This window comes from Hemitrygon akajei, chromosome 23, assembly GCF_048418815.1.
Source record: "Hemitrygon akajei chromosome 23, sHemAka1.3, whole genome shotgun sequence".
Taxonomy (NCBI): domain Eukaryota; kingdom Metazoa; phylum Chordata; class Chondrichthyes; order Myliobatiformes; family Dasyatidae; genus Hemitrygon; species Hemitrygon akajei.
Window position 1 is genome coordinate 21,584,606 of NC_133146.1, and position 15,814 is coordinate 21,600,419.

The window sequence follows — 15,814 nt, forward strand, 5'->3', positions numbered from 1 at the left end:
AGTGTGCCCACTGCTATGTTAACGTTTGAATTCATGGCCTGAGACAGTTAGTTCAGCCCGCTGGATTTCTGGTCCAGTAACTTCACAACTCTGACCTCTGTACATCTTCAAAGCTACAACCCCACCTCAACACCCAAACCAACACACCCTCTCCACCTCTCCCATCTGCCGAATACGAGCGTCAGATTCTTACTTCACAGCTGCAGTCAGATGTTGGATGCCAAACGATCCTTTGGTGAGGAGCTTCGCTGAAGCCTTCCCGTTGAACAGTGTACCACTCTTAATTAGTTTGACCATGATGAGTCTTACCAGTTCTCCCAGGTACATAGCAGAAATCATTTTCTCAAACCTGAAAGGCCAGAAGAAATCAAGTTTTAAGAAGGGTTCATACCAAATTCATTTTATTGAATAGTTTTTCCCTCCTCTCATCAGTTTATAAGATACAATCCAAGGTGCCAATGAGAAAAGCAAGTTATTTTTCGTGGATAAAATGGGGATCTGAGAACTGATTGCTTTCAGGGAGATGAATCAACCGCTCAGTGTGCTCACACATACAGACTGAGGACTCAGGCATTGATCTGCGGAGCTGATACGTGCACAATGACCCACGGCAACAGCCTGTGAGGGACAGGCTAGCTAACCATACTGTAATTGGCTGAGTGCATATCCATGGGATCTGGTCTTGTGAGTGATTGGCACGTGATGATACTAGCGAAGGCCGAATGAGGCCACACAGTCACCTTGTAGTCGGGAGGCTTTCATTTGGCTGCTGCTTTCCAGCTCCGATGACGGTTATCGTAAGGGTTTCAGAAGCCGCAGCACAGAAGGCTGAGAAGGCTTGCCTCGTTTTCAGATATAACTTTGAATATCATGGTGGATATGACTAAGGTTTGGGCCCATACTGCAGCAGCGTTGGGAGGTGGCACAGTAGCTAGAGCAACACTTTTATAGCACCAGCGATCACTGATCTGGGGCCAGTATCTGACGCTGTCTGTAAGGAGTTTGCACGTTCTCCCCGCGAACGTGTGGGTTTCCTCCCACCTTCCAAAGCGTGTGTGGTTAGGGCGAGAGTCAGTGAGTTGTGGGCAAGCTAAAGATTAGATCAGCTTTACTCGTCATGTGTACATCGAAACCCACGGTGAACTGCATCGTTTACGTCAGATCAAATCAGTGAGCATTGTGCTGGGGGTGGGGGCAGCCTGAGAGTGTCACCGCGCATCAACGTAGCGACTTCCTAACCCTAACCCGCACGTCATTGGAATGTGCGAGGAAACCGGAGCACCCGCAGGAAACACAAACGGGTCACGGGAAAAACATACAAACTCCTTACAGCCAGCGGCAGGACTTGATCCCCAAGCGCCGATCGCTGGCACTGCAACGTGATTGCATTAACCACTTCACTACTGTGCTACCCACACTGCGCCAGAGCATGGCAACTCTTCGGGCTGCCCGCAACACAATCCTTGGACTGTGCTGGTCATTGACATAACAGTCACATCTCACTGCATGCTTCGATGTGCATGTGGCAAATAAAGTTATTCTTTAATCTTTAGTAGGTATTCAATGTGAAGAAGGCGAAGAACCTTTAACCAGTATATGGAAAGGCACTCACGAATCAACTGTCTTTGCTCTTGCAATAGAAATCGGCACAACAGCAGGAAACCAGCAAGCTCGTGACAGTGGACTTAGAAACCTCGAGTTATGGAGAGCTGCACAGTATTTGCATCTGTTAATTAAATTGGGAATTTGTTGTGAAACATATAGTGCCTTGTAAAAGTATTCAGCTCAAAATCCTTTGGTCACATCACATAAATGAGTATTACAACTAGAGACTCTGATCAATTTAATTGAGAATTTTTATTTGTGAATCACATGCTCCTTTTTGCACAATAGAACACCCCCGAAAAAAAAAGAGAAAACTGTAAAGCATGAAGAACTGAAAATTCAAAAATTGAGATGTTAGCACTTAATATATTCATCCCCCTTTGCTCAGTATGTGTTGAACCACTTCTCACAGCTACTACACTCAGTAGTCTTTTTGGACAAGTCTCTATTGGCTTTAACACAATGTGACAGAGCAAGATTTGTCTGTTCTTCCTTGCAAAATTGCTCAAGTTGTGCCAGGTTAGTTGGGGAGTCGCAGTGGACAATAATCCTGAGGTTCTTTCAGAGTTGTTCGATCGGGTTAAGGTCAGAGGTCAGGACTCTAACTGGGCTATTCAAGGTCATCAATTTTCTTCATTTGAAGCCACTCCATGGTTGTTTTGGCATTGTGCTTTGGGCCATCATCCTGCTGAAAGAGGAACTTCTTCCCCAGTTTAAGCTTTCTGACAGAGGCTAGCAGGTTTTTATCCAGAATCGCTCTGTATTAGCAGCACTCATCTTTCCATCAATACTGACCAGATTTCCAGTCCCTGCTGCTGAAAAGCAACCACATAGCTTGATACTACCTACACCATATTTTACAGTAGGGATGGTGTTACCTGGCTGAGGCACAGTATTAGATTTATGTTAAACGTATCGCTAGTGTTAAGGCCCAAAAGTTCCACTTTAGTCTCATCCAACAACAGGCTCTTTTTCCACATCTTCAAAGTGATTCTTTGCAAAGTATTTATGGGCAGGATATGCTTTTTTTTTAGCCAGGGCTTCTTCCTTGCCACTTTGCCATAAACACTTTTTGTGCAAGGCCTTAGAGATTGTGGAACTGGAATTTCATCTCCAGTTGCAGCCACTGAATTCTGCAGCTCACTCAGAGTGACCGTTGGAGTCGCAGTAGCCTCTCTTACACGTGCCATTCTTCTCCAGGGACTAAGGTTAGAGGGACAGCTCGACCTAGGCAGTATGGCTGTGGTTTCATATTTTTTACTTTTGCTTGATGGACTGCACTGAACTCTGAGGTATGTTCAGTGCCTTCAAGATGGTCTTCTACTCTTCCCCAGATTTGTGCTTCTATTATCATTTCCATGACTTGCCTTGAATGCTCTTTTGTCTTTATCTTGCTTGGTCTTTTGAAAATCTACCATCCTGTTGGACCTTTCAGAGAGAAGGTGGATTTATTCAGGTATTGTCCAATTCTCTACATTAACAAATTGGGTGAGTTGGTTATATACAGTATTGCAAGCTTGGAAAGTTAATGCGTTAATATCAAAGAAGAGGAATACTCTTTCAGCCTCACAATGTTGTTTTTTAATTTTTAGTGAATTGTTGACAGGTTTTGGAATATCTCTTTAGATTTGACATGATGCACAATGTTTTGTAGATTAGCTCAGGTAATCCTACTTCAATCTATCTTAAATGAGGCAGTAAAATGTGAAAGTAGTTGTGGGGGGCTGAATACTTTTTCAAGGCACTGCACGTATGCGCATCTGGCCTCTGGACCCGCCGGTAACCCATGGCCTTATTGCCCTCAAGGGATTAACTTGTTTAGCTTAGGTCAGGGCTCACCTACATTTTTTGGGGGAAAGACCACAAATAAGTTGTGATCCACCAGATCAGTTTTGGAGCTGCAGAAAACTACCAAGCCATAGAAAAGTACAACACAGAAACAGGCCCTTCAGCCCATCTAATCTTCTCCAAACCATTTAAGCTGCCCACTTCCATCGGCCTGCGCCCGGACCCTAGCCCTCCATGCCTCTATCATCCATGTACCTATCCAAACTTCTTTTCAACATTGAAATTGAGCTTGCATTCACCACCTGCACTAGCAGCTTGTTCCACACGCTCACGACCCTTAGAGTGAAGAAGATTCCCCTCATGTTCCCCTTAAACTTTTCACCTTTCACCCTTAACTCATGACCTCTAGATGTAGTCCCACCTGATCTCAGGGGGAAAAGCCTGCTGGCATTTACCCTACATATACCCCTCATAAATTTGTACCAAATCTCCCCTCAATCTGCTGCATTCCAAGGAATAAAGTCCTAACCTATTCAATCTTCCCTTATAACTGACATCCTTCAGAACCAGCAACATACTTGTAAATTTTCTCTGTACTCTTTCAACCTTATTTACATTTTTCCTGTGAGATAAGGTGAGAGAGGGAAAACAGGGATGGGAAATGGAGAACCAAACACAGTAAGTGACCCCAGCAGGCTCACAAGTGAAGTGTCGCCTCACCTGGAAGGACTGTTTAGGGGATGGTAGTGAGGGAGGAGGTGTAGGGAAAGCAGAACAAATGCTATACCTACCCTACACCTCCTCCCTCACTACCATCCAGGGTCCTCTCTCATCTCATCTCACCAATCAAGTTCTCAGCTCTTTACTTCATCCCTCCCCCTCCAGGTTTCACCCATCACCTGGTTGTCCCTATCTCCCCTCCCTCCACCTTTTAAGTCTACTCCTCAGCTTTTTTTCTCCATTCCTGCTGAAGGGTTTCAGCCCAAAACATCAACTATACTTTTTTCCATTGATGCTGCCTGGCATGCTGAGTTCCTCCAGCATTTTGTGTGTGTTAACAATGGACACAGCACCAATCCCTGCAGCACTCCACTAGTCACAGGCCTCCAGTCAGAGAGGCAACCATCTACTACCACTCTCTGGCTTAATCCAATGCATAATCCAATTTTCTACCTGATCTTGAATTCTCAGTGAGTGAACTTTCTTGTCCATTCTCCATGCAGAAACTTGTCAGGGTCCAAAGGAATATCTTGTCAGGCTTGGGGGATTTATCATCACTATTTTGCCCTAAGACAGCAAACATCTCCTCCTCTGTAATCTGTACGGGTCCATGGCTTCACTGTTGGGTTTGTCTCACTTCTATAGACTCTGTGTCTGTCTTCTGAGTAAAAAGATTTCCCCCTTTTAAGATTTCCCCATCTCTTTTGGCTCCACTCATAGATTACCATTCTGATCTTCCAGAGGACCAATTTTGTCTCTTGCAATACTTTTGCTCCTAACATACCTGTAGAATCCCTTAGGATTCTCCTTCACCTTGTCTGCTAGAGCAACCTCAAGCCTTCTTTTAGCCCTCCTGATTTCTTTCTTAAGTGTTTTCTTGCATTTCTTTTACTCCATAAACACCTCATTTGTTCCTACCTATCTATACTTGCTATGCACCTCCTTTTCTTTTCCTCAACTAGGGCCTCAATATCTCATGAAAACTAAGGTTCCCTAAGTCTGTTATCTTTACCTGTTATTCTGACAGGCACATACAAGCTTTGTACTCTCAAACTTTTACTTTTGAAAACACTCTCAAACTACACCTTTGCCAGGACACAGCCTGATCCTTACTGTTACCATAAAAATTGATCTTTTTTCAATTTTCAGGCAGCACAGTAGCATAATGGTTAGCACAGCGCCTTACAGAACAGGAGACCCTGGTTCGATACCCGCTGCCGCCTGTCGGGAGTTTGCACGTTCTCCCTGTGACCACGTGGGTTTCCTCCCACAGTCCAAAGACGCACCAGTTGGTAGGTTAATTGGTCATTGTAAATTTTCCTGTGATTAGGCTAGGATTAAATCCGTGGGATTGCTATGTGGTGTAGCTTGAAGTGCCGGAAAGGCCTATCCTGCGCTGTAGCTCAATAAAATAGAATAAAGAATCCACATACCAGACTTATCACTTTCCTTAGTTACTGTGAAACTAATGGCATCATGATCAGTAAATGCAAGGTGTCCCGTACACAAACTTCTGTCACTTGCCCTGTTTCATTCCCTAATAGCAGATCAAGTATCACACACTCGTTGGGACTTCTACGTACTGATTAAGGAAACTTTCCTGAACGCACTTGACAAACTCTATCCCGTCTAGACCTTTTACAGTATGTGAGTCCCAGTCAATATGTGGGAAGTTAAAATCACCTACTATCACAACCTTGTTTCTGTATGCAACAGTCTGCGATCTCTCTACAAAATTGTTCTTTGAACTCCCTTGGATTGTTGAGTGGTCTATAATATCACCCCATTAATGTGGTCATACCTTTCTTATTGCTCAGTTCCAGCCATAACACCTCATTAGACATTCAACAGTCTTTTCTGACTGAGTACCGCTGTGACATTTTCCCTGACGAGTAACACCACCCCTCCCCCTTTAATCCCTCCCACTCTGTTGCATATAAAACAACAGAACCCTGGAATATTGAGCTGCCAGAGCTGCCCTTCCTGCGACCAGGTCTCACTAATGCCTAAGATATCATAATTCTATATGTTGATCGATGCCCTGAGCTCATACCCCTTTTCTACAAAACTTGCTGCATTGAAATATATGCAGCTCAGGACATTAGTCACAGCACGCTCAAACTTTTGATTCCCGACTTTGTCTTAACAACATCTGCTCTTGTGCTCTGGATCCCATTCCCCTGGATCTCTAGTTTAAGCCCACCCACCCTACCCCCAGCCCCTGCAGCCCTAGCAAACCTTCCTACTAGGGTTATTAGGCCCTTCCAGTTCAAGTGCAAACTGTCTCTTCTGTAGAGATCCCACCTCTCCTGGAAGAGAGCCCAGAGATCCAAAACTCTGATGCCCTTCCTCCTACTGTATACCAAACTCCTTATCCACACATTAAACTGTATAATCTTCCTATTTCTGGCCTCACTAGCACATGGCATGGGTACCAATCCTTTGATCACCACCTTGGAGGTCCTGCTCTATAACTCAGCACCTAACTCCCTGAACTCACTTTGCAGAACCTCATCACTCATCCTACCCATGTCATTGGTACCTATCTGGACCATGACTTCTTGCCATTCACCCTCCCTCTTAAGACTGCTGAAGACTCAGTCTGAGATGTTCCAGATCCAGATACCCAGGAGGCAACATACTATCTGAGAATCTCATTCTGATCCACAGAACCTCCTTCCTGTTCCACTAACAAACTCCCTATCACACAGTTCGCCTCTTCTCCCTCTTCCCTTCTGAGTCACAGAGCCTGACTCAGTGCCAGAGACCTGCCCGCCGTGACTTTCCTCTGCTAGGTCATCCCCAACCCCCACAACAGTATCCAAACCTGTTGCTGAGGGGGATGGCTGCAATATTTCTAATGAGATAGTTATCAGAACGAAGCACAAGGAAACCTTACAATTGTTTCCCCGGATTGAGAGAGTTAGCATCCAGCTCCAAATCAAATTCAGTCCTGATGTCGTTCAATGAGCCGTCATCGCCGAACGCCCCCCACTCTGTGTTAATACACATGCGTCCGATGTCGCCCTCGACCGATTCTATGTTGCTCATTTCCTCCATGTAACAAGCATTAGTTCCAGTGCCTGGACATAACAAAAAAACAATTCAGAATTTCTCTTTGGCAAAGGAATGGAATGTTGAGAAACAGAAAAGGATTGCACTCTGCTTGTTACCAATGACAACACCAACTTCACAGTACGGGTCATCAAATCCTCCGGACATCAGAGTTCCCACAGTGTCATTCACCAAAGCCAGCACATCCACGTCAAAGTCCTGATAAATCATAGAATTAAATACACAATGAAGCAACAGAATTGCAATTAATTCCCCTTTTTAGTAAATTACCCCATTGCGATTATAAGCTCATCAGACATACTGGTGTTAAAAATGTTACAAATAGTATCTTGTCCTATCAACTGTCTCAGAGTGGCTGCAGAGCAGTTTAAATATAGAATAACGTTATGTATAATGGCCCCAGTAGACAACTGTAATTCTTAGTCTACATTTCAGGCCAGAGATCTGATGCTGACTCGTATTGGATTGTGCCACGCAGTCCATCAGATCTGTTCCAACATTCAACATCATGGTTTATCAGTTGTACACTCAACTCCATTTTCCTCCCTACCGCTGGCAACAGTACACGGATCTGCCTATTTCAACCTTAAAAATATTCAAAGGCCTTGCTTGCCATGACTTGAGGAAGAGATTTCAAAGGAGGTGTATAGAGTGATGTATTTTTTTATAGAGGGAGGTGAGTGTCAGGAATGTTCTGCCAGGGGTGGTGTGGAAGCAAATACAATAGAGATGTCTAAGAGGCTCTTACCTGGGAACATGAACATACAGAGGATTGGAGGGTGGAAGACATAAGACTTGAGAGCAGAAATTGGCCATTCGACTGACTTAGACCTACTTTATCATCTGCCACCAGGTACTCCAAAACCTCGTCCTTAATAATGGACTCTAAGATCTTCCCAACCACTGAAGTCAAGCTACAAATGCCTTCCTTCTGCCTCCCTCCCATCTTAAAGAGTGGAGTGACATTTGCAATTTTCTAGTCCTCCAGAACTATTCTAAAATCTAGTGATCCCTGAAAGATCATTACTGATGCCTCCACAATCTCTTCAGCCACTTCTTTCAGAACCCTGGGTTGTAATCCATCTGGTCCAAGTGACTTATCTACCTCCAGATGTTTCAGCTTCCCAAGCACCTTCTCCTTGGTAATAGCAACTACACCCACTTCCTCCCCTAATTTCTGGCATACTGTTAGTGTCTTCCACAGTGAAGATTGATGCAAAATACTTATTAAGCTTGTCCACCACCTAGTCCCCAATTACTACCTCTCCAGCTGTCTGATATCCACTCACACCCCTCTATTATTCTTTACATATCTGAAAAAAAAACTTTTGGTATCCTCTTTTATATTATTGGTGAGTTTACCCTCATATTTCATCTTTTCACTCCTTATGGCTTTCTGTGCCTTCTGTTAGTTTATAAAAGCTTCCCAATCCTCTAACTTTCCACTATTTTTTCTACATTATATGCCCTCTCCTTTGCTTTTATGCTGTCTTTGACTTCCCTTGTCAGCCACAGTTGCCTCATAGTCCCTTTAGAATACCTCTTCATCCTTTGGATGTATCTATCCTGGGTTTTCACAATTACTCCTGAAGCTCCAACTACAGTGTCGGGAAGTGTATGGAAATACACTTTGGTAGAAGATATGAAAGGGTTGACCATTTTCTAAATGGAGAGAAAATACAAAAAACTGAGGTGCAAAGAGACTTGGGTGTCCTTGTGCAGGATGCCCTAAAGATTAATTTGCTGGTTGACTTGCAATATTAGCATTCATTTCAAGAGCACTAGAATATAAAAGCAAGGATGTAATGTTGAAACTTCATAAAGCAGTAGTGAGGCCTCACTTGGAGTTTTGGGCCCTTTTATCTTAGAAAGGATATGTTGAAAGTGTTCAAAGGAAGTTCATGAAAATGATTCTAAGTTTGAATGGCTTGTCATATGAAGAGCATTTGATGGTACTGGGCCTGTATTCACTAGAATTCAGAAGAATGAGGGGTGAGCTCATTCAAACCTATCAGATGGTGAGGTGTCTTGATAGATTGAATGTGGAAAGGATGCTTCCTATGGTGGGAGAGTCCAGACCAGAGGACACAGTCTCAGAATAGAGGGGCATCCTTTTAGAACAGAGATGAGGAGGAATTTCTTTGGCCAGAGAGTGGTGAATCTGTGTGAATCTCAGCTGTGGAAGCTGAGTCTTTATGGATATTTAAGGCAGAAATTGATAGATTATTGATTGGTAAGGGCATGAAGGGATATGGGGAGAAGGCAGGAGACTGGTACTGAGAGGAAAATTCGATCAGCCATGATGAAATGTCGGAGCAGATTCGATGGACAAAATGAACTAATTCTGCTCCTATATCTTATGGTCTCAATGGTGGACATCAGGTAAACCTTCAGACAGAATGAATTATGCTTAAACACCTGGTTGATTTTCATTCCAACTGTCTGAACTCGATACAATGTCCAAATTCAAAGTACAAATTCCACAGGTTTAATGTTCTACAGAAGGTAGTTTGGCTGTGATTGAAGAGACTATCTGATTGCCACTGACTGAAGGCTTTACCTGGTGATAAAGGGTTTCAGCCTGAAATGTTGACTGTTCATTCATTTCCATAAACGTTGCCTGACCTGTTGAGTTCCTTCAGCATTTTGTGTATATTGCTCTGGATTTCCAACATTTACAGACTCTCCTGTGTTTAGACTTTACCCAGGACTGTTTTCATTATCCAAAATTTCTCAATATAAGATTTTACACTCCTTTGTTTTCACACAGACTGATTTTAATGATACCACCCCCCACTTAACACAGATAAACTAATCCTTCAAGAAGGTCAAAACGCTACTTTCAGGAACCTAGTCCCAACATCATAACCAGGCACACCAACTCTCCCACTGATGGTCATAGAATTCAAGAGAAAACAGACAATGCAAAATTAAATTCACCCCTTGCTGCTCAATTCCTTTGCGTAACAGAGAGATCACATTTGCTCCTTTGCTTCCGCTGATCTTGAATCCCTTACCCCACGAAATGAGAAAACCCTGCAACAAAAATTTAGCAACATGTGAATCATTTACACAGAATATAAAACTTTTCATCAGCCTCTCATTCAGTCTAGATTTAAGAATAGAGATGAACCAGCTTCTTATTCCTCACCTGTTGCCCTCACGGACAGAACACCTTTGAGCACTCTGTAAATCAGTGACCCTGCTTGTCCTGACCCCCAGAGGAAGAAGAACGTCATGCAGAGAACATACCCGAGAGATCCTTGGCAAGAAAGAAATCACAGTCTTCCAATTACATTCAGGAGCTTACGATTTCTTTTCTTAGGGATCTTTCACTCACAGTCATGCCTTACTGAAACAGTCTGTCTCTGAGGTTTGGATTGTTATTGCACAATGGAGCAGCTTGTCAACCTTCTAGTGAATTAACAGAATTGTACAAATGCAAAAGGTGTGATCCTCTCCATAGCCAGGCCATAACGGCGTCCACTTCCTTGAGACAAAATCTCAAGAAATCTTAATTATGATGTGCTTCTATTTCCACCCGTGAACGAACACAGGAAGTGAATGGTTCTGAAAAATACTCCTTTCATATCGCTTCATACCGCCAAATTATATTGTTTCCTCGCAGCCCGGTAGCGCATGCTTTGCGGCCCAGTGGTTGGGGACCACTGGATTAGAGGATAGCCAATGTTGTTCCACTGTTTAAGAAAGGCTTTAAAAATAAATCAGGAAATTATAGGCCTGTGAGCCTGACATCAGTAATGGGCAAGTTATTGGAAGGTATTCTAAGGGACAGGATATATGAGTATTTGGATAGACAGGGACTGATTAAGGACAGTCTCCATGACTTTGTGTGTGGTAGGCCATGTCTAACCAATCTTATAGTTTTTCAAGGAAGTTACCAGGAAAGTTGATGAAGGCAAGGCAGAGGATGTTATCTACATGAACTTTAGCAAGGCATTTGACAAGGTCCCACATGAGAGGTTGGTCAAGAATTTTCAGCCGCTGAGCATTCAAGATGAGGTAGTAAAATGGATTAGACATTAGGTTTGTGGGAGAAGCCAGAGAGTGGTAGTGGATGGTTGCTTCTAACTGGAGGGCTGTGACTAGTGGAGTGTTGCAGGGATCGGTACTGGGTCCATTGTTGTTTGTCATCTATATCAATGATCTGGATGATAATATGGTTAACTGGATCAGCAAATTTGCAGATGACACCAAGATTGGGGGTGTAGTGCACAGCAGGGAAGGCTGTCATGGCTTGGTGCTGGATCTGGCCCAGCTGGAAAAATGGGCTGAAAAGTGGCAGATGGAATTTAATCTGGACAAGGGCAAGGTGTTGCACCTCAGTAGGACCAACCAGGGTAGGTCTTACACAGTGAACGGCAGGACAAAGGGATCTGGGAATACAGGTCCATAATTCATTGAAAGTGACGTCACAGATAGGTAGGGTCATAAAGAGGATTTTTGGCACATTGGCCTTCATAAATCAAGGTATTGAATACAGGAGATGGGATGTTATGTTGAAGTTCTACTGGACATTAGTGAGGCATGATTTGAAGTATTGTATGCAACTTTGGTCACGTACTTGCAGGAAAGATGTAAATAAGGTTGGAAGAGTACAGAGAAAATTTACAAGGTTGGATGGGACTACAGAGGTCACAGGTTAAAGGTGAAAAGTGAAAAGTTTAAGAAGAACACGAGGGAAAATGTCTTCAGTCAGCGGGTCACGAGAGTGTGGAATGAGCTGCCGGCACAAGTGTGCATACGAGCTCAATTTCAACGTTTAATAGAAGTTTGGACAGGCGCATGGATGGGAGGGGTATAGAGGGCTATGGTCCAGGTGCAGGTCAATGGGAGTGGGTAGCTTAAATGTTTTGGCGCAGGCTAGATGGGCTGAAGGGCCTGTTTCTCTGCTGTTCTTTTCTATGACTCTATACTCTGCAATTCAAATGCTTGTCCAGATGCTTCTTAAATGTTGTGCCTGCCTCCACCACCACCACCCACTCAGGCAACATTGGTGCCATAACAGCACAGTGGCTAGTGCAATACTATAAGCGATTGGGGCATCAGAATTCAGTCTTCAGTTCTGACTCCACACGCAAGAAGTTTGTACATCCCTCCCATAAGCATGTGGACTTCCTCTGGGTGCTCTGGTTTCCTCACACACACCGATTAGTAGGTTAATTGATCATTGTAAATTATCCTGTGATTAGGCTACGGTTAAATAGGGGAGCTGCCGGGCAGTAAAAGGTTAATTGGGCCAGATGGGCCTGTTCTACACTGTACCTAAATAAATAACGCAGCTTGGCCTGTGTTATTTGTTGTAAATGCTATGAAGCCTGGGTTGTGTGGCTCATTGGGCCAGAAGTGCCTGCTCCTCCCTCTATCTCTAAATAATAAAAGAAAAGTTTCAGATTCCAATCACCTCTGGGGGATAAAATTCTTTCTTCTATCCCCTCTACACCTCCTAGCTTTTACTCCAGTTACCTGCTAGTTTTAGTCATCCCACCCATGGGAAAAAGTTTCTTGCTGTGCCTTATCTATGACCATCATAATCTTACATACCTCCGTCAGGGTCCCCTCAGCCTGTTCTGCTCCAAGGAAAACAAACGCAGCCTACTCAAGTCTCTCCTCGTACCCACGATACGTCACGCCAAGCAACATCCTGGTGACTTCTCCTCTGCACCCTTGCCATTGCAATCATATCCTTTCTACAAAGGGGGCAACTGTCTCCCACTGGGCTAGGGTTAAATAGGCGGGTTGCTCGAAGGGCATATTCTGCAGTACATCTCAATAAATAAGTACATATGTAAAACTAGAATGGCACACTGCATTCTAGCTGTGACCTAACATTCTATAAAGTTGTATTATAATCACCTTGCTTTAAATTCTGTGCCCAGACTAATGATGCTCGGTATTGTGTATGTCTTCTTCGACACTTTACTACCTGTACTGAAATCCTGACAGATCCTTGGACTTGTACATGTTTACAAATATCCCTAAAGGCCTGACCATTCATGTGTGTTTCCTACTTTATTAGTCCTCCTAAACTGCATCGCTGCTACCTGTGGCATTCCTCTGGGATCACTGCTGAGACCCTTGGTGTTGGTGGTAAACATGAATGGTTTGGATGTAGATGGTCATTAAGTTCAGTGAAATCTGGAAGTTCATATAGAAAATACGGAGGGTAGTCTTCGGCTACATCATGATAGCGGTGTTCTGGTGAAATGGCTGATAACTGGCAGGTGGATTCAATCCAGATTTATGTGAGCTGATGCATTTCTGGGACACACTCGGCGAATGGTATGGCCTTAGGGAGAATAGATGACCAGAGGGACATTGGAGTAGAACTCCAGAGGTCCTTGAAGGTGGCAGCACCAGTAAACAAAGTGGTTAGGAAGGCGAACGGGGTGCTGGAATTCACCAGTCAGTGCACAGAATGCAAAAACAGGAAGGTTCTGCTCCAACTTTATGGAACTTTGGTTGGAACTCAACTGGAGTACAATGCTTAGCTCTGGGCTCCTCAGTGAAAAAGTTACAGGCAGAGCAGAGGGGATTCACCAGGATGTTGCCGGGGATGAACTTTCTTAGTTTTGAGGAGAGTCTGGAGAGACCTCCCAAACCAGCAGGACGAGCGGAGCAGCTGTGGGAAATTTGAAAAAGTACAGCTGAATAGTGTCTTAGAGTCGTAGAGCACGACAACACAGAAACAGGCCCTTCAGCCCATTTAGTCCATGCCAAACTATTATTCTGCTAGTCCCATTGACCTAATTCTGAACCACAGCCCTCTTTACCCCTCCCATATATGTACTTATCCAACCTGCTCTGAAATACCCACTGCCAGTTAAATGGTGGCATGCCCGGATGCAGTGGCCTCTCGGGGGCCAACCAAAGGTGTGTTTGTCTTTTTTTTAATATCTTTTTTACGATTGCAAGACAATGCTGGACTTCAAGAACTTTGGAATCTGCAAGTCTACCCCAGTGAGCTGCTCGTTGGTGGAGGAGCCGGAGGAACGGATTTGGTTGTTGCGTGCTACAGGAAGGCATCGGAGAAGGTGCGTGAAGGCACAGTGCGGTCTCGTGGCAGGTAATTGTCCTGGACGTTTCTCTTTTGAGCGCAACACCCTGTTGGAAGTTGATAATGTGAGATGTCACACCCTTGCTCTGTTGGGGGCTGGCATCGCCCATCAATGCTGCCCTCCAGTGTTTGATTGCTAGAATGACAAGCTGAAGAGCCTGCATGTGCTTGTCTGCGGAACGCCAGGAACTGCACCGTCAATTTATAGGAAAGAACTGCACACTATACTCCAAATTAGGCCTCATGAACTTATAGAACATAGAATAGTACAGCTCATTACAGGCCCTTTGGCCCACAATGTTGTGCTGACCCTCAAACCCTGCCTCCCATATAACCCCCCCACCTTAAATTCCTCCATATACCTGTCTAGTAGTCTCTTAAACTTCACTAGTGTATCTGCCTCCACCACTGACTCAGGCAGTGCATTCCACGCACCAACCACTCTCTGAGTGAATAACCTTCCTCTAATATCCCCCTTGAACCTCCCACCCTTTATACAACTTCTAATACAAATTACAACTTCAACGTAACATCTCAACTCTGGTACTTAGTACAATGATGTATGAAGTCCAATATGCCAAAGTGTCTCTTTATGATCCTATCTACCTGTGACATCACTTTCAAGGAGCTATGAATCTGAATTCCCAGATCCCTCTGTTGTACAGCACTCCTCAGGTCTCTATGGTTCACTGTGCAAGTCCTACCCTGGTTTGTCCTGCCAACGTACAACGCGTCATTCTTGTCATAACGCCCATCTTCTCCTCAACCCTTCCACTTGCTGCCCTGCTCCTTCTTTTCCCATCCACTGCCACTACAGTTTAAACCTTCCTGAGTAGCACTTGTGAACCTCCCAGCGAGGATATTAGCTCCCCTCCAGTTCAGGCACCTCCTACCCTCTTAAGTAGGTCCCAGCTGCCGTGGAAGAGAGTCCAATGATCCATAAATCTGAAGCCCTTTGCTCTGTACCAGTTCCTTAGCACATTTTGAACGGCACTATCTTCCTATTTCTCACCACACTAGCACGCTTCATGGGTAGTAATCCTGATATTACAACCCTGGAGGTCCTGCTTTTTAAGTTATTGTCAAATTTAATTTGAAGGAATTCATTTCACTTCATGCCTGTATCATTGGTGCTAATGACCGTGACATCTGGCTGATCACCCTCTGCCCTCAGAGTGGTTGAGGGGATTCTGAGGCTCACTTGGGGCCACAGACATGCCTATCTGTACCCCTACTGTTGAATCTCCAATCTCTGTCACTTTGCCTGACTCCACACTTCCCTGGTGAACCTCCAAGTCTGTCACGGTGCTGCTGCTACCCTCCGCAAGGACATCCCACTATCCAAAGGGATATACCTGTCAGAAAGGGGAATAGCCTCGGGGGACCCTGGTCCATCTGCCTACCTCTTCTGGTGCTCGTCGCTTTGTCATGGTGGAGAGGCTTGAGAATTCCCGAGATCCCAAGAGCAATGCTGTCTGGAGTTTAGCCATCTGGCACTTTTGGGTCACCCATGGCGGTAAGGTCAAGGGGAGGTTCTAGACAAAGAGT

The 15,814-nt window shown here is 44.4% G+C and overlaps 1 protein-coding gene across 3 annotated transcripts in view; it reads right to left on the reverse strand.

Annotated features, from left to right (window-relative positions):
- LOC140715250 (hexokinase HKDC1-like) overlaps positions 1–15,814 on the reverse strand; it is a 129,403-nt gene that overhangs the window by 93,675 nt on the left and 19,914 nt on the right. For 2 of the 3 annotated variants that reach the window (XM_073027167.1, XM_073027168.1), the window contains exons 5-8: positions 10,129–10,224; positions 7,287–7,386; positions 7,013–7,196; positions 194–349 (exon numbers count right to left, since the gene is read on the reverse strand). In XM_073027167.1, the coding sequence (XP_072883268.1) occupies positions 194–349; positions 7,013–7,196; positions 7,287–7,386; positions 10,129–10,224 (536 nt within the window). The remainder of the gene's footprint in view (positions 1–193; positions 350–7,012; positions 7,197–7,286; positions 7,387–10,128; positions 10,225–15,814) is intronic. The other variant, XM_073027169.1, reaches the window with a different exon arrangement.